This window comes from Odontesthes bonariensis, chromosome 20 (genome assembly GCF_027942865.1).
Source record: "Odontesthes bonariensis isolate fOdoBon6 chromosome 20, fOdoBon6.hap1, whole genome shotgun sequence".
In the NCBI taxonomy this organism is placed as follows: domain Eukaryota; kingdom Metazoa; phylum Chordata; class Actinopteri; order Atheriniformes; family Atherinopsidae; genus Odontesthes; species Odontesthes bonariensis.
In genome coordinates, this window is record NC_134525.1 from 29,700,489 (window position 1) to 29,725,270 (window position 24,782).

Here is a 24,782-nt window from a genome sequence, read left to right on the forward strand (position 1 = left end):
ATTTCTATTTTCATACACTGTGCTTGCTGACCCCTCGGTGCTAGCTGAACCGCATGTTTTCCAGCACGTCACTTTTTTGTTATCTTTCTATGCACAATTAACATAAATGAGAAATAAATAAATACAGTTTTAACTGTAACATTTTTCTTTCCTTTTTCCTTACACAATGATCACGAATGAAAACTAAAGTAAATACAAAGTTTTCCGGCACGTCACTTTTTTCGTCCTTTTGACAAAAATCCCATTCTGACACAAGTTTTTGCCACTTCCACTTTTTGGAAGACGGCCCTTCCTGTCAGGCAGCAAACATACAAATTGCTTGTTTATTCAACAGACTGTGACAGTTTGTGTTTTGCTATGAATAACTGATGCCTAAAATATAGTTCTTCTTTGTAAAGTTACAGCAAAAAGCTTTCTTGCATGATAGGAATGCAAAAACTGGCTACTTACAAAGCATTTATTATTGTATGGTATTCAATAGTATTGATTGCACATAGGTATGCTGTACAGGCATTCACTCAAATAATCTATATAATAATCTATTAAAAAAACAGAAAATTGGCATACCAGGATGCATTGCCCACACTCAGTATTGTCTACTCACCTCCCTGGACTTCAGACCAGCTTGCATTGAATCCTCGACCACTGACATAGGCATCAGACTTGAAGCGCACTGTGAGGAGGTTGCCCGTGCTGGAGACACGCATTGGGTTGGATGTGGTGCTGCAGAGCTTGGCCAACTGAGGGGCTGTTAGGTCAGGGCCTCCATACACCTGAAAAGTCACCAAAAGTCAACAGGGAAACTGAACATTTACTGAGATAATGATATATTCATCAGACCATAGATTATTTTAGCTCTTGTGAAATTTAAGAAACTACTATTATGAGCTCATTTTATTTTAAGTTTCTAAAACGTTGCTATTTGCACAAATGCATTTCAATTAATCTCACCAAATAAATCAGATGGCATATTCACAACAGGGCTGCTATTTAACACCATGACACATGTTTTTCCCAATCCAGATATTCAACTTCTTAATATTAACCAGTTACTTTTCTTTTTTAAACTTAGCTAAGTGACGTTGGTTCATTTATTAAACAAAAAAAAATGGTATAATTTGTGTGTGACCTCACAATTCTTTGTAAATGTGTCCAAAACAAAAATGTACTTTACATAAATGTAAACTAATGGAAGTAAAATTTAGCATCAGTATAAAATCAGAAATTTTGATGGGTGCCAATGGGCTACTGCCTGCTGAGAGACAGAGGCTGTTATGTTATATTGTATTGTGACCAAGGTCTAGTAAGGGACTTCATTGAGAAAGAAGTCCCTTACTAGACACATGCTGCTTGGCTCAATGGCATAAATAAGCAGTGGGAGAGAAGCAGAGGTCATAGTATATTTAACTATCCTATCAGAGGTTAAATACTCAGACAGAGGCCGTCATGTTATAGTCATATTGTATTGGGAGCAGACATAACACAGTGGCTGGCATAAACCTGTTATAACACATAAGGCCCAGTTGATGAATTCAGAATAATGGGATAATGTGGGTATGTGCACGCTAACGCGTTCATTTGTGTAGTGAGTGCCTGGGATAAAGCTGTTATAACAGGTCAGCCATCTTGGCTGTGCCCTCACTGATACATATGCCTCGAACAAACGGTCGCTGTTCGAAAACTATAAGTCATATTTGAAAGTTTCTTGAACCGTGAGCACCGTAAGGAACGGCAGAAGCCAGAGGTGTAATTTATATTCTGCTCCGATGTACGGTATTTCTTTTATGGTAAAAACGTTTTTTCCCAATTTTCCAGGATTCCGTTCGAGTAATGAGAGCGAAAAATACACTATTCAGGCATCTAACAGGCGGGGATATGCTATTCATCCCGGTCGAACCAACGGTGCGCGACTAGTAGTGCGCCGAAATTTGTGACGCAAACGGGAGAATAATAAGTGTCTGACACAATAGTAATATGTGTGCTCTAATGCCTTCGGTATTGGCACCCATAATTAATTGTTTAGGGACAAGCAGTGAAATATGTTTATATCTTACCTCCAGCACGTCATAGTTGCAGTCTTGATGGAATTCCACATCAAACTCATGGATAGTGAGGGTAATACTGCTGCCACCTGTTGTAGTGATGTACCAGATACACTCTCTGTTGTCAGGATACCTGTTTGGATAACCGGGGCTGCTGAAAGAGCCACTGGGACCAGACAGGTCCCCACCACAACCTGCAGGGGACACATACCAACTCTGTTGATGAAGATTCTCAGTCATCCAGGTCATGATAATCATGAGAGCTTGAATAAGGACAACTGGACTTCTTTTTGGATCTTGAAGACGTTTCACCTCGCCTTTCGGATGAGGGGTAAAACATCTTCAAGATCTAAAAAGGAGTCCAGTTGCCCTTATTCAAGCTCTTATATCACCAACTCCTAATGTCAAATCGACTCACATATAAATGTGGAAATCTTGGCATATCTGGAATGTAGATTAAACAGAATGCAATCATTTACAAATTTCATAAACCTTAATTTATCAGGTACCAGCTGCCAATATGGGTTTGTTTGGACCACAATTAAAAATATTTTGCACCTTCAAAGTGACAAGCATGTTGTGTTGATCAAATTATGCAAACCTTGTAGAAATTAATTTTAATTCCAGGTTGTCAGTGCATGCCAAAGGAGGCGAATACTTTTGCAATGCACAGTTTTTAGAAAACATTTAGATTGTTCTCTCTCCCACCTCCTACAAGCCTGCTTAGGCCCACAACAGTAAGGCACGTCTTCAAAATTCTGATAGTGGGACATCATAAGTTTACTAACACCTTTCACTCGTTCTATTTTAAGCAATGAAATCTCTCTCCTACCGTTCTGGTACCAGATCATCTGAAATCCAGACATAGAAATAGAATAGTCTGTTCTGAACATCATGGTGAGAGCTGAGGCTGTGGTGCTGCTGGCTGGGGGTGGGGTATATCCACAGAATGTACCAATCAGAGGAGCTTGCTCGCTGGGTCCATTATAGAGCTAGAAGAGTAACATTTGGAAAAGTTTTAAAATGGAAATGGAAACTAAATGGATGAACAAAAGGGTTAGGAATACACACCAATGAATTGCTTTAGTTCTATACATTTGAAGAGTTTCGTCTTTTCATTTTACTTTAAGACATATTCATTTCATTAGCATTATACATGTTTCCATTGTCTTCAAAGTAAACAAAGTATGTCAGTGTATCTATCTCCTGTAAACAAAAACTGACAGTCATTTTCCTAACTGACTCGTTTTATTTTAATACAGCTGTTTATTTCAGTTTACTCATTCAGAAGATTCCTCACAAACTAAACACAATACATCCTGTCCAACCCAAATATTCAGAAAAGGCCCCATCTTCTTTATGAGCTTATAAAACTCAAATTCCACCCTTAGCTGAGCGATTAACCTATGCAAAACCAGAAGAGCATCCTCTGAACCCACCCCATTCATATTATTTTTGCCAGTTCTCCAAATTGTTAACTTAGCCTCTCCTGAAAGGACATTTATCAGTGTATGAACAGGTTTTGTCTTCACAGAATGCTGTGGACCATAGATAAACAGAGTAAATGAGAACTCTCCTCCAAATCCTTGAAATAATGACTTTGAAGGATAATAACAAACGAATAACGAAGAAGCCAACTAGATGTGAGCACTGAATAAAGAGATGATACACAGCTTCTTTCTGTGAACAAAAATGACAACAATTCTCTCCTGGCAGAGAATGGAACCTTTACGCTGACGTGATAAAGAGCCTTCTTCCCCAAACTTTCAAAACATCCTAGCTCTGGAGACTTTAAACACAAATGGGTGTCTTTGTCATCCAGCCAATGTCTTATAGCCGGAGAAACAGTCAGGTAAAGAAAAACATATTCCAGCTCATCTTCCTATTGGTCAGAGAGAGTACAGTTTGCAGCAAACACTCTCAGTGTTTCTGGCAGGGAATGTCCCAAAAGGGAAAAAGGCTGTTTCCACAAACAGAGGCTCACCAAACAACCAAGTCCCAGGTGTCAAAACATCATCCCATTGGAAAACCAAAATGTGCCATGCATGTAAAACTGACTGGTAAAACGTTACCAGTTCCAGAGTGTCCAAGGAGTGTTGTTCAAGCAAGAACAGATGTTTATCACATCCAATATGTCCAGCTGTCCTCAGGAGAGCAGTTAACTCCTCCAAGGAAATGGTAGCATCCATAACATCCCTATCAGCAGCACTCAGCTGAGGAAGCCCTTCCATTAGCTTGTTTAGTCTCCATTACATTCCCCCTTTCTGAAGAGGTCCCCATAAAAAATCCCCAGCATGTTGTCTCATTGTAACTACGTTGGTCTTTAGTGTCATCAGGGAAGCGGAGACATTTCACCTGCTTCGTCTGTGAGACTCATCTCATTAAGTTAAAGTCTGGTGTCGGCATCCTGGTGTCTGCATCCTTCGGAAGATATTTAGATCACTGGAGATCAGCGTATATCCGTATAACGGGAGAGAACAGGGCAGAGACAATACAGCCTCTAAATAAGGCATTATCTGTCTTTATTTCACCAACACTTTAAGACCAATGAATGAACGCGTACTATTGTACTGTTGGCTCATAGCTGCTGTTGTTGTTATTGGGAGCTATCAGGGGCTTTCTACACACGTGTCTATTGGGATGACGTCATCGACGCACGCCGCTGGATATACGCGGATCTTGATTGATCTAAATAGAGTCCGAAGGACTTTCACCAAACTGTTATCGGTGAGAAGATGAACATATTTTATGCCAGAATTAAGGTCCAGGTTTAAAAAAAATGAACTTCCCCTTTAAGTCAGTGGTGCCCCATAGGTAGTCACTCTTATCAATAATTTTACTGAATATTAATAGCTGTCCTTGGACACTTATTAATGTTTGCAAATGACTAATCCAGCTGCTGCTTGATCCTCAACATAATGGTGCCTGTGTGAGGGATTCTAATGCCAGCTTTATCAAAGTATACATGCAGGATTATCCATAATTCATCATATTTCAATATAAATCATTTTTTCCAGAAAAAACATATTGATTTGGTATTAGATTTTATTTACCTATTCTAGCCTTCCCATTGAAGGATTTGCCAGGAAGAAAACTGTTGGTAATCACCCATTATGTATTTTGCATAATTTGGCAAAAGTAATTTCCAATTGTTCCCGAATAATAATTTAATTTCCTTATTCACTGATCTTTTACAGGAGTGTGCCTCCAGCTGCACTTTCAAACAAATGCATTGTGGTAAAAGGTTGCTCTTATCACACTTAGCAGAAGCTATTCGATAAATCTTGATCATTAATAACCAGAACTTTAACCCTTTGCTATTGTTGCTAAACTGTCAAATTTGTCAATACCCTGAAAGAACCGTTTGGAACTTTCAGTCAGCATTTGGATACAGCATATTCAATGCTTTACTGTCAAGCTATATTTTTGTAAATTAAGTGCTCATATTCATCACTTCACAGCAAAAGAGAGCTTTACTTGGCTGTTACTGCCAAGCATTTCAGCCTGTGGGAGAGAAAGAGCCCGAGAGAGCCACAGAGTGCTACCAGTCCTGTGTTAGAAGTAGCTCACTGTTACTTCACATGTTCCAGCTTGAGTTAACTTTAAAAATAATTCCTAACTGTTGCTGCCCTGCTTTTCAGTTAGTGAAGTTAGATATTTTGGTAAGCAACTTACCATTTGCAATTTCTTGCGACCCACTAAGCGGAGCAGTAGCTACTTCTGCAACTCAGAAAGCTACTCCCTGTAGTGCATTATCACTCTAGCTTAAGTTGGTGTACTTCCCAGCCACATCACAAAGTCTCTACAGAAGCACCCTTGATATTGAGAGAAAAGCAACTTTAGAAAAGGAAGTAGAAATCCTTAGAGTGAAACAGGATAGTCTCCTCCATGAGATCCAGACTGCAAGAGAGAAAGCCATGCACTATTTATCAGACCTGCACACAGCAGAGGCAAATCTTTGTTTACTCTCCTCTCTGAATCACAGGTTTCCTCCTCTTACAGTCCAAAGATGCAAACAGTTCCCAAGTCCTTGGGAACAGAGTCAGCACCTCAACCTCCACAGAGGTAACAGTTATCTGACTCCTCATCTTGCTTAATTAGATACTGAGGAAATCTGCAATGTATCTTCCAGAGGACACTGCCCCACGTTCCCCTGAGTCACTGGGACATGACACTCTCATTGGTGCTCTTCCTACCAGAGAAGGGAGAAGCCTGTTACAGTGAACTTGACAACTGTTCAGCTCCTGCATCTCTGCCACAGATAATCTCAGCACGTGATGGACGTGTCCAAAGACAGAGTCGCTTAGTCTTGCCTTCACCAAAGCAGACCTCACCGCGTCTCCAACATGAAGAGCTGGAGTTTATAGCTAAAGAGATTGAACATTTTTATCCAGACTGTAATCTGGGATCATAACATTGACAATGATTTTATGAAGTTAGATTTTCATCGACCTCCCCCATGCAACCCAGAGGGAGAAAGTCAAATTGGTGTAGAAAACCAGCTCAAAAGCAGTCCACCACTCTTTATTCATTGCCTACCATGGTCAGAAATTACTACAAGAGCTCCATCAGGCAATGAGAGATGAATTCTCCTCTCCTGCTGATGAGATCACAACCATGATTACGGCCCTGCAGATGAACATTCCCTTTTATCCCAGAGAATGTTATAAATGTTTGAGACACGCTTATTTCCAAGGTAAGAATGCACCAGGCAACCTTCAAGTCCTTATTCTTACACAACCTGCACCCATGTGTATGTTCTCATGTTATGCTTAAGGACAATAACCTTTCAATGCATGAGATCGGGAAAATGACACAGATGGTCAGGGAAACTGCTGTCACTTCCAAGGCAGTCGTGCACTGACTCTGCCAACTCAAGTATTAAAACGTCTCACAAACCTATGGCTTCCAAGTATCACCCTTGCAACAGATCAAAGGGGGGAGACGAAAAGCCATGCAGGGACACTGAGTGTAACCATGTACCCAACCTGAGGATGCATGTGCACAACACAGAGTCCCAAGCCATACTCAGAACTATGGCCCAGCATTGTGACCTCTCAGATAACACAGTGTCTCAGAATATGGTCACCAGACATCAGATGACAACAGTGCTTCTTGGATGCTTTCCAGTCACTGGCTACATGGAACGTTACAGCCCTGAGCCCCTGACACTCCAGAAATGGCCTTATCATTTTTAGATGCCAATTTCTCAGTAAAATTCCTGTTCTCACAAACCCTAATGAAGAACATTGATTCTACAGTAGTTCAACTGTTTCATTGTTGTTGGCTTCTTTGTTAGATTTTGTCTTTTGGATCTACTACTAGTGACTGTTCATGCTTAGCCAAAACAGATAGCTATACAAGTTCACAGCATTTTAATACGGATGCTGAAAAATGTATTGTTGTATGCAAGGTTTAGCCTTCAGGCAGAGGGAAAATAGACGTAAATAGAAAAATATTTGTCTCTCTGAAATGTGGTTGTTTATTTCCTGCACCTAAGCAGTTTCATTTTGTACTTAAACCTGATGGAATATCTGTACAACCTAAACAAACTGTAACTGAAAGACAGTAATCACTCACAACTAAAAAAAGCATAAAAATCACATGATTGCATAAAATCTATCTATAAAATAACTTGAAAGAAAAGATCAAATGACAACTGTAACTGAAAATCTGAACAAAATTGAGTCATACATAAAAAATAATGAGTTTTGCCTGGTTCTTTCTTAAGTGGATATTGCTGATTTGTGTGCATCTTTGTACCTTGATGTAGTCATGGTAACATCCGCTGGATGTGCCCTCCAACTGGAAGGCAATGAAAGTGTAGTTGATGGTGTTTCCACTGCTGGCCTGAATAGTCCAGCTACAGAGGGAGTTGGCTGGGTAGTTGTTAGGAAAGTTCAGTGACTCAACCACTCCTCTGTGTCGGCCTAAGATGAGTACGTTATGACACTCTGAAAACAGACATCATCAAAAAATAAGACACTCTACAAGACAATGCAAAACTTGTTTAATTCTAACAAAAAAATTGTTATATTGACAATATGAGATTTACAGAGACCATAGTTTGGTATGCTTTTTTATTTGTTTACTGACAAGATAGTAATATCCCAAATGTATTAAATGTAGCTTGTTAAACTCTGTTTACTGTTTACATAGAATGTAGAAGGTATAGTGAGCAGCATATTCCTTTGAAGAACATGAAATTAGTCACAATAAAAATGTCATTGTATTCCTCATGTTGACAGCAAGTGGGAGTGAGGATGGTAAAAAAAAAGGTAAAGAAAAGGTTTTCAGGTAAATGCATTGTTATGCATTATCCCTTCCCTGTCAGAGGCTGGTGCTGTCGTGTTGTAGTATGTGTTGTTGCTTTGCTCACAGATTCAATGGGGCATGAGTAATGCGACGCTGAGGCTGCTTCTGTGTGGAAAAATCTGAAGAGCTGTTCGTAAGATAAACACGGAACATCTTACATGAGAGAGCAGTACGGGTAGCAGCAGGGGTGAGAAGCCCATTCATTTTGAAATTGTTGTCTCCTGTTTATGGTCAGGGAGTTAAAGGGATAGTTCGCCTCTTTTGACATGAAGCTGTATGACATCCCATATTAGCAATATCACTTATGAACATTTTCTTACCCCCTGCTGCGTCCTGTGAGCCGAGTTCCAGTCTCGTTTTGGTGTTGACGAAGGTAGTCCGGCTAGCTGGCTGGGGTCGCAAAATTAAAGCGTTTTGCTTCACAAAACAATATGCGTTCAAAAGAGTACTACATTTGCGTCACAAAATCGTTGCCGACAGCCACGCCTGTTACGGTGTTTGCTGCTTGGAAGCAGGGGACTGATCGGTCTGCACATCGGCCTGCACAGTTTACACAGCACGTAGTGATACGAAGGTAGAGAGAAATAGCGCCAAGCGATTGTGATGTCTGACTTTTTCTGGAGAATGATTTTGTGATGCAAATGTATTACTCTTTTGAACGCATATTGTTTTGAGAAGACGCTTTATTTTTGCGACCCCAGCCAACTGGCCGGATTACCTTCGTCAACGCCAAAACGAGGCTGGAACTCGGCTCACAGGACGCAGCGGGGGGTAAGTCAATGTTCATAAATGATATTGCTAATATGGGATGTCATACAGCTTCATGTCAAAAGAGGCAAACTATCCCTTTAAGTACGGTAAGATTCCTGTATTTTACTTTAAGTTTTCTTTTGTTCTTTTGGCAATTCTACCTATTCATGCACAGCTGCTCAAATGTAGTTAAATTACCAGTACATTAAAAAAACTTCTTAATTTATTGACTTTATGTTTATGCATTTAGCTGACGCTTTTATCCAAAGCGACTTCTGCAAAGGAGATGTTCTGGAACTACAAAAATATTGGAAGATATTACATTTTCAGATATTGGGCAGAATCTGGCCAGCATGTGTGTGTTTTCATACTTGAGCTATATGATGCAAGGAATCCTCCAGCGTGGACACTGCTGTCTGTGCGGAGTTTGATGTATAGCTGATTACTGGAAGAGTTGATAGTAATGGGGAGCTGACTGCCACACAACTTGGCCAGCTCTGGAGCACTGCTGCTGTTTCCATCATACACCTGAAAACCAGACAAAGCCACACTCAAGTAAGGGAAATAAAATATATTGCATAACAGCATTCTTTCCTGCATTTTAAATTATAAAACAAAAACTATTCGGATGACATGAACATAAATCTAGAAAAGTAATATTGGTGATCACAGTGCACTGGTTAGCCAGTAGTGTATATTTTCTTTCAGCCTTCCATTACCGCCATTTATAGACATGCTTCTGCCTCCACTTGCAAGCCCTAGGATTCTGTTCATTATTCTCCTCTCAGGGATATTACTGGGTCTGCCTGTAAAACACCCATTACTGAATCTCCTATGAAAAAGTAGGATGGCCTTCTCTGTTGGTGAGACCCAATGGATACTCACTTGTGATCATCTATAAAGCTCTTATTGGAAAAGTGCTATTGAATTTAGCAGCATTGGCAGATTGGGTCCTCAGGTCATATCCAACTAGAAATCCGAACTGGTTCAAAGTTTGGAAATGGTTTCAGTTTAATGATCCGTATATGTGGAATTCTTTACAAAGCACATTGAAAATCAATTCCTTGATAACCCTTGATCTGTATCAATGAATAATGGTGATTGATTTCACTGTCGTCTGTACCTGTTTTGTGTAATATCATTGTATAATATTGTAAGTTGGTGGGTTCCTGGTTTCTGTGTGGAGTTTGCATGTTCTCCCCGTGTATACCTGGGTTCTCTCCAGGTACTCTGGCTTCCTCCCACCACCATAAAAACACGCATATCAGGTTAATTGGTGACAAAAATTAACCCTCGGAGTAAGTGTCAGCGTGGATCGTTGTTTGTCTCGATGCGATGGACTGGCGATCTGTCCAGAGTGTAGCCTGCCTCTCGCCCCATGCCTCTTAATTCGTAATTGTAGTTTAACACTTAATTTATCTTTGTCATCCACTCAGTAGTATATCAGCTTTAAACACCATGTCCGTCCCTTACAAACTGAATGGGATGTGTAATCAAAGTGCATCAGTCCCTATTCGAACATGCTGTCGAAAAAGGGCCTTTGGCTTACTGTGCGATGTATGGAAATGATATGTATAAAGAATGTAAAGAATTTCCAATTTTTCCCAATAGTCAATGGTTATTACAGCCATGCTTAACATTTTCTAAACAACTGAAAGGCTTAGGTATCCTTAAGTTAAATATTGAGCCAATAAACCAGTTCTTTTAAATGTACTGCATGAATAGTACTCACAGCAAGGTAATCATATAAACAGTTGGAGCTGGACTCCAGGTGGAAATCTGAGAAAGAGAGCTGGAGTTGGCTGCCCTGACTGGTCTTAATGTTCCAGTAGCACTCAGCATTAGCATGGTATGGCAGGGGGTAGTTAGGAGAGCTTAATGCTCCAGATGCAGTTGTCAATGTGCCACCACAACCTTGGGGAAAAGGGGAAAAAAATGTATGTGAAAAAATAGCTTGAGAAGAAATAAGGCAAAGTAACTGTCATGCTTCAAAATTAGAACAGTTTCTTATATTGAAACATGATAATGAAAAGTATTCTCCATATGGAATGCTTGCTGTATAAATGCTCACACAAGAATAATGTCACTGCACAAAATGTATGTATAATAGATACGCATATATACTTTTTTAATCAATTTTCAAGAATTGATTTGAAAAAAGAATTGTTACTACGCAGGTGTAGAACAGTCATTTTAGACTGATAAATTCATTTACCACCTTTTATGACTATTTGGTGTTACACATTTTTCATTATACTGCAGTGGCATGCCATAGGGCAGATCATTTTATGAGCTGTACCAAGATGATATCACGTCATGTCTCTGACTTTCCCTCAATACTGTCATAATGGTTGATTTCACTGTCACATCATTTAAAAACCAGGAGATCCAACCATTTCAGACATCTATTTCAATAAATGATTGCGCTGGAGTTTTGTATTATTTCAGCATGCGAGAAAGTTTAAGTGATATTCTGTCGAGATGCAACACCAAAGAGCGAGCAAACATAAAATCAATACAAACCAATTAGTGGTCTTGCTGTAAATGTCTGTTCGTTCTGTCAGCCAGGTTCTAAGATGCTAAACTAAAAGGTTTCCAGATTCGTAGTCATTTCAATTACTTTTGAAAACATTTTACAAGCTGAATATAGACATGCTTATCTTTTATCTGACCTGCTCCAAGGCAGATTAGGTTTCCAGTATAAGTTGCCATGGTGATACACCTAGTTATCTCCCTTGACAGCATGAACTCTGGGTTTGTCTCTGTTCCATATTTTTAATATTTTCTGAAAGGCTTTTGAAATAGATGATGCTGAAAAGAAGCCTGTGAGCTCCTGGGAGCATAACACTGCCTTATCAAGTTAAAATCAATCCATTGTGCTGTAAAGCTAAGTAATGCTCACGGGGCAAGCATCAGAGCTCCATATGTCTGTCATCAAACTCATTGCAGGGATGTAACCAGCCAGTAACTCATGAATATGTGAATATGATAATATATATCTGCAGAGATGTATGCAAATATCTGCATTTATCTATCTTATCATTATTATTATTATTATTATTATCCATTAGGATGGTCAAATTTAAACCAATAAAATAAAACAATGTTTTAATACAAAGCCTACTTTATTTGATTAAGTTTTGAGTGCATTTGAGATCTGGCATTAACTTTTGAAGGTTTAAATACAACACCTACCAAAAATAGGAAAGTCTTTAATCTTATTGATGGTTTTTGATGAATATTTTTAATCCTATTCAGACCCAATATTTCATTCTGTATGCAGTCCCAGCATATCACATGATGCTGGGTCTTAGAATATATAACACCAAGTTGTAATATCGTATACGTAAATGAAGTTGTAATATTTTAAAGTATACTCGATAAAGAAGTCCTACTTTAAATAGAATCTAAATTCTCTGCAATTTCAGAAGGTGTTTGTCAAATAACTCAAGTAGCATTCTGTGTTCTGCATTTTCTCTGCCTAACCTGGATAAAATAGGCTGATATCACAAAAAATTATACAAAAATTATTAATCACTCACCAGTCTGTGTTCCATCCCAATGGGCACTGAATCCACGACGTGTGATTGAGGCATCAGAGTGGAATCTAATCCATAAACGGTTGCTATGGGACACCAGAACTGGGGGTCTCTGATCAGCACAGAACTTACCAATCAAGGGGGATATCTCAAAGCCACCATCCCTGCAGAAGTCAATAGAATTTTAAAATGTCAGTGGTCGTATCTATGTAGAATCACAATGCTATATCAGTAGCTGTGGAGGAACCAAGTTCATAAATCTGAAGTAATGACTCGCTGCTTTTGTCTACATAAACATACTTATATATCTATTCACATATTACACATTGCATATAATACTGAGATGGGAAGAATACATATTTCTTGTGGTAATTATCTTGCGAGTCTTATCTTATTTTCCGTCAATGTTGAGTTTTCATCAATAGCAATACAGTGTTGGGAAGAAAATATACAGCTCAAAGTAATCAAATAGCTTTTTCCTCTTGGCAGATTCAGATGGCAAAGATCAATTTTCCCAAAGAGAGACGAATTCAACCACTTGAATTCTTTTCTTACCTTATTTCCACAAAGTCAAAGTTGCAAGAAGGAGGTGAGCCCTCTAAGTCAAAATTTGTGAAGTTCAGCCTAATCTGCATGTTGAGCTGAACCGTGATCTTAAAGATGCAGTCTCTCCTATTTGGGTAGAAGTCAGGATAGTTGGGTGAGCTGAAGAAGCCTGTTGGGGAGGTGAAAGTCCCGCCACAGTCTGATGAAACAGAAAGGTTCATTATTTCATTAATAATTATCATTCTATATTAATTACTAAATAATGTTCTTTAGTTTGTTCATACTGACGTCACAATGTTAATCTACTCAATAAATTATAGTATTTTGTGGGCCTTCCCATTGGAAACCAAAGTTCCAACACAGGGGTCACATTTAATGAATGAGTATATTAAATTAATTTCAGGCAACACTAACGTCATTTAGAAAATGCTCTTACTGACAAGAAATCAGCATTTCATGCAGTTCTTAAAACCTCTTTTGTCAAAAATGACTCAACAGCACAGTTATTATCCGACTAAATATTTTGATAGGTTTGTGTGTTTTGTTATGTTGATGATTACATTCTTATCTAAACACTCCTCCTCCTCCACAGATGAGAGATTACTAGTCTGTCACTAAATCAATTTTCAGGGGATCTTCTTAGCTTTTGTTCAAATTTGGAGTGAAAGCTGATCTGATGTAGATCTTGTTCAAAGCTAATTTATCTGCCAATCGTATTCACCAAAAACTGAAGACTCTAGGACAGTCTATTATGTACCTGTGGTGGCATTGATGGATACATAGTTGGCAGAGAATCCTTCATCGGTTAAACTTGCGTCAGACACAAACAGCAGGGTCAGCTGGTTGTCAGAACTTGTAATGGATGGAGGCAGTGAACGCCCACAGTACCTGCAAATAAAAAGCAGAACACATAATTATAATTGCTTCTGAATGTGTTTATCTTCACTTTTTGAACACTTTGTTTTCTTCATCTATACATCTTATTCTGTCCGACTGAATGCTTTTGTCTTCTGTATGTACAGATTGAACAGGTTGTCAGTCAATCACAGAGCTAACACATTCTATAGACTGTGGCAGGACAGTAGAGCATAGAAACTGAGATAAAACCTACGCACATATCACACCATGTCATTGAATATTAATCTAGAAAAAACATGTATTTTTTTTAAGTTACACTCAGTAATACAAGATGATAAAATCAAAACATATTAAGAGTCTTTTGTTGCAGTCGTCAAAATTTAAGTCTATAATATCCAATTTACAAAAATATTTAGATGCTTTGTTGTAGCACTCCAAATTGTGGTCGTTTGGGAAAAGGCCTTTTATTTAATGTCCATTACATATCTAACATGGTAATATCTTTCCATCTCTAATGTTTATGTATTCTAGAAACCATACATATGTTTCAGTTAACTAATATCTGTAACCAGTTGAACCATGCATCGTGTTCCTGAGACTTAGTGTTAAATCAGGATGATTCCCACGTCTCTTAGTTAGTAATTCCTAACCTCAACACCAGTCTTATCTTTGTACATGATGCACAGTGCCATGTTTGGCGAAAACCAAATCACATCATATCAGCACAAATGTCTCATAAAGCAGGGTGGTGCAGGGTTTACAATTCATTCAAGTCTCAAACATAACACGCAACAGGCAACTATATATTTGTGCTGATAAAGACTAAATCTTTATTTCCACACCATCCAGTACAACTTTCAAAGAGATGTGTGGTCCATGTGTACATTACTTGTTTGTGTGTTTCGCCAAAGTGGTAATATTAGCAGCTGTTAATGCAGGAAAATCTTGATGAGACATTTTGATGCAATATGTTGTTGCAGGGCAATTTATTACACAAGACATGATATTTTCCTAACTGTAGCCATCTTGCCATAAATATCTAACTTTAACCATCTAATTTTTAATACCTAACCTTAGGCTAATCATTTTAAATACTAACCCTAACCCAATGAAATAAAGATACTTAAAAGCAACAACGACTGAGTGCAAAAATGACATACTCTCCATATACTATAACTTTGTTTTCAATTTTTGGGGGCATTTTTTCATTTAATGGAGAGAACAGAAGAGAAAGACAGGAAAGGAGGCAGAAAGACACACAGTAGGGCGCTTAGAGCGAGAGTTGAACCAGTGCTCACTGTAATTGGAATTGCTAACATGGTGTGTGCACTAACCACTCGACCACTGAGCACCCCAGCTATAGGTATATTGAAATGATTTGCCAAAATTGTCCACTGCAGTAAGCCAGCAATGCAAAAGGCCTACATGCATGATGAGTAATCTTTCTTTCTTTCTTTTTTGAAGAGGTTGTGCCAGAATCTCATGTAACCTTTAGATGATAAAAAAAAATATAGCACATAGGATATTCACGAGTTATTCAGGGGGCATGACGATTTGATACAAAAATAAACAATGAATTGGCTCATTATTAGCTAGCATAGACTTTTCAAAGAGTTGCAGTCCCATCATATTGGAATAAATCTTTTTTTTTTTTTCAACCAATCTGACAGAACTCTAGACTGTTGTGATAAAAATCTCAGGAGAGATTTATTCAAAAATACTAAAACCAGCTCACAACAACATTCTTGCATTACTGATGTTTGACACACAAATGAAGTGTGTATTATCTGATGCTTTACACCGCCACCCGATACTTAGGTGAACAAGCAGGTGTAGCGTTCCTATTTAAGTGTATTTGTGTGTGTGAGTGCGTTTGTGATGTACCTGCCAATCTTGTCTCCGGTCTGCACTGTACCATTGTCATATACTTCCACATAATCAAAGTTACAGTTAACATGGTACTCCAGGTTAAAAGAGTCGAATGAAAGGCGAATCAAGTGGCCCGGCACAACACTGATGTACCAGGTACAATTGGCACCATGGGGATAACTGGTGGGGTGGCCAGGGCTTGTAATGATGCCTGAAGGACTTGTCATGGTGTCACCACAGCCTGGTACAGGGAAAAAGAACAACAGACTGTAGATATCCACACTCTTTCAAAACAAATGAGAGAAACTTCAAAGATTCCAATTCAAATTAGCATTTGAATAAATCGCAGGAAATGAGTCGTGTTAAAAGCAAGATGTAGAGTCTCTGAGCAGAAGGAAATGGCATGAAATAGCATTGACGGATGAATGAATGACAGACACCATGGCTTTCTACAAAGAGAATTTGTACATGCTGTTTTGTATGTTTCAGCAAATATAATGAAAATAATGTACACCATGCATTACTGTTGAATTATTTCATTATTACATTTAGAAACTGCTGTTTTGGAATCATTCATGACGTTATTCAGAGATCATGGCATGTACGAGGAAGTGTAGCATCAAACAGCAGAACTACCATGGGAGATGAATTTGTAAGACAAAAAGAACGAGTAAAGTGCTAAAGTTTTAACTCTTATTTCTTCTTCAAAAACAGATGAAAGAGGATGCTAACTAGCCTTCACCACACATTGCTGAATATAGAAGCCAACACACTCTGAGTTCAGATATACACAGTACGAACCTATACCATTCATGTGTCAATCTGCTCAAACAGATTCAACAACAATCTTAATCTACAATCTGTTGGGAGTAGTCTCATATGACTCAATCTGACACTCATATATGAATAAATATGGATACTTATCTCACCTTCCAAGGCAGAGTCATAGACTGCTTCAAACCCATGGTTGCTGACGGAAGAGTCTGTCCTGAATTTGATGTACATAGATCTCTGCGTGGACTGAAGCCTGGAGGGAGTTTGATCACCACAAAATGTCCCCAGCAGAGGAGAGCTAGACGTGGACCCGTCCCTGACCTGGAGGAGGAAATAAACATTCACCGGTCATACAGATCAGCGACTGCTGTCTCTTTCAATGAATCACATCAAGTATAATTCATGCTACACATATAAATGAATCGTTCTTTTTTTTTAATCATCTAATGCTACTGAGCACCCCAGCCTCATGCAAGGAAAAAAGCAAAGACAGTCAATGCTAAATATGAATAAACTTGGACAGAGCTTTAAGCTGTAAGTTCAACAATACAATTGAAAATACTTCTGTTATGATTTGTGTCCCTGTCAGGTATATGTAAACAAACATATAACCTGATAAAACAATACACTGTTTACTAACTATGTGTCTGTTTGCACAAAATACATAAACAGGGTCCTGTACTTTGAAACAAGATTAGTGGCTGATCAGGGCAAGGTTCAGCTCTGGATTTTCAGTATCTCAAAGCTAGTTTACTTCGAAAACTAGGTGTATCACCATGGCAACTTATACTGGAAACCTAATCTGCCTTGGAGCAGGTCAGATAAAAGATAAGCATGTCTATATTCAGCTTGTAAAATGTTTTCAAAAGTAATTGAAATGACTACGAATCTGGAAACCTTTTACCTGGCTGACAGAACAAACAGACATTTACAGCAAGACCACTAATTGGTTTGTATTGATTTTATGTTTGCTCGCTCTTTGGTGTTACATCTCGACAGAATATCACTTAAACTTTCTCGCATGCTGAAATAATACAAAACTCCAGTGCAATCATTTATTGAAATAGATGTCTGAAATGGTTGGATCTCCTGGTTTTTAAATGATGTGACAGTGAAATCAACCAGCTAATTGATCTCCACATTCAGACAGTCAGAAACGTTTGCTCTTTTTGTCGGCTTTTCTTTCTGCTTTGCCAATGGAAGGTGTATTGCTTTTCAGCCTGCTTGAAATAAGGATTGCGATTGGTCTTCAGATACCAACTCCAACTAATTTACACAAGCTTGCACACGTCCAGAGTTCCAAACCCTGGGGCGACTTACTGAGTTGATAACAAGTGTTTTATTACCACTAAGCAAGACCTCCATTGCGATGGATTGTGAAGCCAGATCACGTAAAAATACTTTGGATGTGCTGAACCCGTTTCATAGTACAGGCCCCTGGTTCTCTCCTTTTCGTTTTAAATATTCTTAAATTCTTCATGACCAAGATGGTTGTATTTAAAGGATAATTCCAGGTTATTTCAGCCTTAAACAACTTGAATCCATATGGTTGGATTTAGCTCATATGGCCTCAGAATCCCTCAGGGTATTTTCTAATGCAGTCTTGTTCTTGAGTTTAATCTTTGAAAAACATGTCATGAGGCAAGCCTTGCTCCAATCTTCTATTTGTATCAACAGAACTGCAAAGAACTGCTTTTTATAAAGAAATAGACACAAGTTCATTATCTTTGGAACAGTGCCTATTAACAAAAGTGAAATATGGAATTTATAGTATGCTTTCATACTCATAATTCAAATAGATTTGAAAAAAATAGATCAGTCAGATGGAAATGCAGTTGAATTTGTCCCACTTCAAATTTGATTGAATTATAATAAAGATTTTAAGATCTGGGTAACAATAAGTACAGCTTTCTTAGGGGGAGACTGCTAGAAACTGTCTCATTTAAACCGTTGATGCATTATTCTGGTGTTCTCCTTATTGACACTATTTATGTAAAGTACAAATATTTCAACTGCAAGGCAGCAAAATGCCTCTGCTGTGCAGAGAAAGCACTAGAGCAAACTTGAACTTGCTACTGAGCATATGAAGATCAGGCAATAATGCAATAATGCAATAGTAATCTCTGCTGATACACTGTCAGACAAAGGGCAGGTTTTCAGAGGAAGAACTTTGCACCAAGTTTAAAGCATGGTGATGGAAATTAGCTTTGATGTCTCAGGAAATGATTGTCTTTTTGGTCATTTACTGACTCAATTATGAACTCTAGATTACATCAAAAGAGTGCTTGAGGACAATGTGAGGCATCTGTTTGTATTCCAAGTAGACCTTCAAGCAGACCTTTCAGCAGGATAATTGTCCTAAGCTTTCTAGCAAATCCACCAAGTAATGTCTAGAAAAAAACTGATTTATTTTGCATTTATTGTAGTATTAATAGTTTGAGTGAGTGAATTGATTTAACATGAATTTACCTCAACAAAGTCAAAACGACAGGAGCCTCCCTCGATGTCAAAAGACAGGAAGTCAAGTGTTACCACATATCCCTCTTGCTGGTTGATGACCCACTCACAGACCTTGTTGTGGGGATAGGAATTTGGGTGGTAGGGAGAGTGTATCTGTCCAGTTCCAGATAAAGTACCTCCACAAGCTAGGAAGACAGACATGCAATTGTTGGTTAGGTGTATGAAATCCAATCTTTCATTAAATCTGTTAGAATTTTATCAGCCATAACTGAGATCAAATATATAAAATGAATGAACAAAAGAGTAAATAAATAAATGGCTATTTTTGATTGACATTAATTGTCAACATTTCAGTTTTAATTTTCACTCCACTCTCACTAATCTTCATTTCTTCTCGGGTCAGCATGTCTTCTCACTCGCTAAACAATGCTCTTTACAAACCAGTTAGTTCAGCTCTGACACCTCAAACTGATAACTGATGAAGATTTCTGACAAAAAAAATGTTCATGAAAAAAGTTCTACATATTTATTACAAAAAAGATCTGCCATTTCAAAACCCAGTGAATTAACTCTGACTGGGCTTCCCTCTTGTGGATTGTCACGCCATTGTTTTTAGTTTTATGTTTAGGTTACGTTTTTGTGTTCATTTCATGTCTTGGTTTTGAGTTTTAGGTTTTGCCATTGTTTTTCCCCTCACTTCCTTCACTCAGGTCATTAGTTTCATTCACGTCACCTGCACTCACTCTCCAATCACTCCCAGCCCTCTATTTAGTCTCCTGTCTCCCCTGTCTGTTTGTTGGATCTTTACCCCCTTACCTTGTTACCCTACCTACCATGATACCTTGCCTTGATTTTGACCCCTCATGCCACAAAGCCACGTCTATAATCAGTTAAGTGCTATGCCAAGCCAAAGTTTTTTGTTCATTTTTTCACAGTTAGTTTTTTTCCGGCTAAGCTGCGCCTTTCGTTTGAACTTTGTTTTTGTCTTGTGTAATAAATCCAATTTTTCCTTTTGAAAAAGTCTGCATCCGTGTCCTACCTTCCCCACACCCCAACGTGACATGCATGGAAGCACAAACAGCCTGTTTTGGTCAGCAAATATTATACAAGCTACTCTGTAACCTGCCATCGATTCATTATGAAACAGTAAATAATTTGCCCTAAACTCTAAAACATGAGAACAAAAACCATATTGGACATAGTTGAAGATTCTCAGTCATCCAGGTCGTGGTAGTCATAAGAGCTTGAATAAGGGCAGCTGGACGACTTCTTGGATCTTGAAGATGTTTCACCTCTAATCCGAGAAGGCTTTTTCAATGGAAGATAAACTAGATGGTGGGGAGTATCAGCTTATTAGCAGAGAGGGTTGTTACAGTCCCAAATGTCACTGAACCCCCTGACCAATGTGCATTTCATTTGAGTCATTATCACTTATTGTCTGCCTGCTGAAAGGGCGAGTTTTGGTCAGGGCTTGTGGAGCTGTTGTTGGGTCTCTCCTACATGAGGTCCGCACACTCTTTGCTGTAGCCCATTGCACACACAACGCCACTCAGTTTGTGTTTGGGTGTTTTGTACTTTGGGTGGACCTGTCTCTCTGAGTGGTCTTGGGTTTGAAGTGCACTGGAATGTCAATGTTTAGAGAAGATCCTTCTAAGTTTCTCTGAGACTCCTGCCACATATGGAATTACAGTATGTTTGCAGCTGTTCTTCTGAGCTTCTCGAACAGCGTGGTTTGGTCCACCTGTCGTTGCTGATTTGACACACGCCCAGTTTGGGTATCCACAGGTTTGAAGAGCTTTCTTGGAGTGCTGGCGTTCCTTTTGTTTTCCCTCAGCCTTGGTAGGTACACTCTCAGTGTCAAACACCCAGTTTGTGTTCTAGTGGATGATGCGAGTTAAACAGCTGGGACTGGTGTGTGGGTTTCCTGTAAACCTCAGTGTTAAGACTTCCATCCTCTTCAATGCACATGTGCACATGGCACAACATAGGATAATCAGCTCTTCAGGTCAAGACTCAGCATTGCACCTACATCTCAAGGAAAAGAGACACTCTTTTGAGGACAGTAATGTACACATTGTGGACAGAGAAGAGATGGTGTGACAGACGGGTCAAGAAAGCCATCTATGTTAAACTGAAAAAGAGACATCTTTGAACAGAGGAGATGGTCTCAGGTATCACCTTCCCAGCACATACAATGCAGCATTGTCTCAGAAGCCAACCGGATGAGAGGTGAAACGTCTTCAAAATCCAAGAAGTCGTCCAGCTACCCTTATTCAAGTTCTCATTCATTCAAGGTAAACACAAGAAACTTGTGCTAAAGAAAAAAAATAAAAGGACCAGACTCAGTGAATAATTCCCTATACTCCCTATAATATAGATCAGTGAGCAGTGCTGACCAACTTGTCATTGGGGTCATCAGGTGGGAACCTCCTTTCATCAGTGTTTCGTCTAGTTGGGCCCACGACACCTCCAGGAGGCTAGACAATGACCACTGGCGTCCCAGAGTCACCCCCCTAATGCCAGCCAACACTGCTCCTCACACCACAACAACCATCTTTTACAGCCACAAGCTACCTCAGCCTCTCACCAACTGCACACCAGTCATAGCGGGGTGGGGATGCAAACCCTGGTTCAGGTAGGGGGCGAAATAAAAGAGGTTAAGATAAGTAGGGATGGGATTCAAACCCTGGTTCGGGTAGGGGGTAATGAAAATATAGAGGGTGCCAGAGGTGGAGGCAGAACAAGACACACTAGCAGATTCAGCAGACAAACCTATACAGTCCTATAATCACTAAAAAGGTCAGCAAAACAAAGCCATATAACTCACTCAAAGCCAACTCACCCAAAATGGCCGCCTGGTTTCAAAAGGATCACATGGGCCAAACCCTCTACTTAAATATCTTGAACTTGTTCTTTGCTTTTTCAAAAGTCTATTTACCCTAAGTGCTGCCCCTGCTGGGCCCCCAGCTGCTATTGCTTCTTCTAATCCAAATCCACTCCTATACACTGGACTGGATTTTACTGCCTCATCTGATACTTCCTTCACTATTTTCCTCACACTCTGTCCACTTACACAATAACATCTTGGATTAAAATAATTTTTTCCTGACCTTAGCCCCTTGGCTTGTTACAGAAGTAACAGAATAAGAAATATTTCTCATACCTGTCAACACATTTTCAAGACACAAAAGTGAAATTTAATGAACTCCAAATTTCTGCAATCAAAGTACACCTCTGGCTTTGTCATTAAAAGGTACTGTAATGTACTCGAGCAGGGCCGCTGACAGGTTTGGCTGGACCCGGGACAAAATTCTCTGATGGATATGGACTGAGTGGAGTTATGGCTTTCAAAATACTACCACAATAAAACTCACGCTATTTTATTCATTTAGAGCTCATAAACTGCACATTTCATCAACCATTTTTCACTTGACCAAGGGAATCATGTTAAGGGTACTTTTATTTATCGCCAGACTCGCGTGTATGTCCGCTGAACTTTCTGAGAATGTTCGGGGAACAAGGCGGAACCCATTCATCTGGCGAGTGTCAAGTTAAATCAGTCTAAACGAAAGTTACAGGCTACCCCAAAACGTCACGTTTATAACCCATTCGTTACATTCAACTCTATCTAAATGGCAATTTCACACGTTGCCTTGTCTATACTGGCTTATTTTAAACAAAATAAGATTAAACCAGAGCTGCGTTACACTGGCTGTCATTCAGCTGACCGGGGATGATTCTCAAATCAATTCAGCCTGATTGGCGTTCGTGCCTGAAACATTTGGACATATTTGCGGACTAATGCGCATATTCCTTTTTTTTTTTTTTTTTTTTTTTTTTTTTTGGGCACCCCCCCATTCCTGGGCCCGGGACAAAATACCCGTTTGTCCCCCCCTATCGGCGGGTGTGCTGCCCCACTTGGACTTGCACGTTTTCGCCAGAGGGTGGCAGTATTGCGACAAAAACAACGTAAACAAAGGTCAATCTGCAGCCGAAACGTAGCGGTGCGAGTAAAAAGTAAAGAGAACATATGCCTGTGAGTATTGTGAATATGTAGTGGTGTATGTTGCCGTTATTGCTGTTTCTATAAGTTGACAGCTCTTTTATACTTTTGTTGTTATGACGATGCTAATTCGTTAGCCCGTTTATGGGGTTTTACATTATTAGTTAGCATTAAGCTAGCGGACTTTATTTGTTATTATAATGGAAGTGAAATGCTGTTCAAGCTGTTGAATATACATAGAGATGCATAACAATATGTACACAAAAATGTGATACTATAATACTTTTCTTTTGTTGTATGTATTTCAGTTTTACAGTAACCTTCAATTGGAGGTAATAAACCTTTGAAGAAAACAACTTTGCCTCTCATTGGAGAACTGTTCACTATCTGCCAAACTAACACAATCAACCTACGTTCAGGGAGGGCAGAATAGTAAAAAGGCATCTTCTCATCACACTCGGCTGAAATCGGATTGCTACACAGCAAGTGTTTAAAGCATCAAAGAAGACATCTCAATCATGGCAACTCCTGCAGATGATAACAAAGAGTATACAATGGAGACAAGGACAAAAGTATCCAGTTCTCTGCACTCCAGTCAAGTCACCTCATCATCTGTCGCTGTTGCCAGGGCACGAGCAAAGGCTGAGGCTGCACGAGTGAAACTTTCCTTTGCACACAAGGAAGCAAACATCTTGAAGAAACAAGCTGAACAGCTCAAAAAGAAAGCTGAGTTAGATGCAGATCTGCATGTGCTCAAATCAGAGAAAGAAGCGGCGGCAGCACAAGCTGAGGCTCAAGCTTGGGAAGACTCCGCACAGGAAGCCGGAGACCCACCACAGCCACAACTTGTCGAGATGCCACAGATTGATCCAGCCCAACGCACTCAAGAGTATGTGCAGCAACACGCAGAATTGAATTCTGGTCTGCAAGCTCATCATGACGACCATCCAGATCCTCCATCTGCATCAGCACCACAGCCAGCCATAGACAACACTAAAGCAACTACAGACTACAAAGACCCGAGCGGTTACCAGGGCAGTGAGCACAGCAAGGAAGAGTTTAAACCTTTGCCATTCCTATCATCTGACCCAAGACGGAAGGTTGGAGTGAGCATGTCACAACACCAGTATGCTGTAAGTCCCAAGCGAGAGTTTGACAGTAGGAATTATGGTCCTTATGTAAAAAAGTCTATCAATGACAGCCAGCTTTATCATCCTGGGCACAACGTATCTACACCAAGACCTCATAATGTCCATCCTACAGACACCTCAGACCTGGCAAAATATTTGATGAGAAGAGAGATGGTCAGTTCTGGGTTGCTGAAATTTGATGATCAACCCGAAAATTACTGGGCATGGAAAACCTCTTTTCAGTCTGCAGTCTGGGATCTGCATCTGTTACCACAAGAAGAGTTGGACCTGCTTGCAAAATGGCTTGGACCACAATCTGCTGCTCAAGCAAGAAGAATCAGAGCAGCGTACGTCCACAACCCTGGGGAGGGTCTCAACATGGTGTGGCAGCGACTGGAGGAATGTTTCGGTGCACCAGAAATCATAGAGCATGCACTGTTAAAGAGAGTTGAAGACTTTCCTAAGTTGACAAACAAAGACAACCAACGTCTGAGAG

General features: G+C 39.5%; 1 protein-coding gene across 1 annotated transcript in view; it reads right to left on the reverse strand.

Annotated features, from left to right (window-relative positions):
* The window catches only part of cubn (cubilin (intrinsic factor-cobalamin receptor)), a 167,520-nt gene that overhangs the window by 82,944 nt on the left and 59,794 nt on the right, over positions 1-24,782 (reverse strand). The window contains exons 19-30 of the mRNA XM_075452455.1: positions 19,163-19,338; positions 16,849-17,014; positions 15,935-16,160; positions 13,950-14,080; positions 13,202-13,391; positions 12,650-12,810; positions 10,840-11,021; positions 9,479-9,635; positions 7,806-7,996; positions 2,875-3,034; positions 2,055-2,236; positions 605-773 (exon numbers count right to left, since the gene is read on the reverse strand). Of these exons, the coding sequence (XP_075308570.1) occupies positions 605-773; positions 2,055-2,236; positions 2,875-3,034; positions 7,806-7,996; positions 9,479-9,635; positions 10,840-11,021; positions 12,650-12,810; positions 13,202-13,391; positions 13,950-14,080; positions 15,935-16,160; positions 16,849-17,014; positions 19,163-19,338 (2,091 nt within the window). The remainder of the gene's footprint in view (positions 1-604; positions 774-2,054; positions 2,237-2,874; positions 3,035-7,805; positions 7,997-9,478; positions 9,636-10,839; positions 11,022-12,649; positions 12,811-13,201; positions 13,392-13,949; positions 14,081-15,934; positions 16,161-16,848; positions 17,015-19,162; positions 19,339-24,782) is intronic.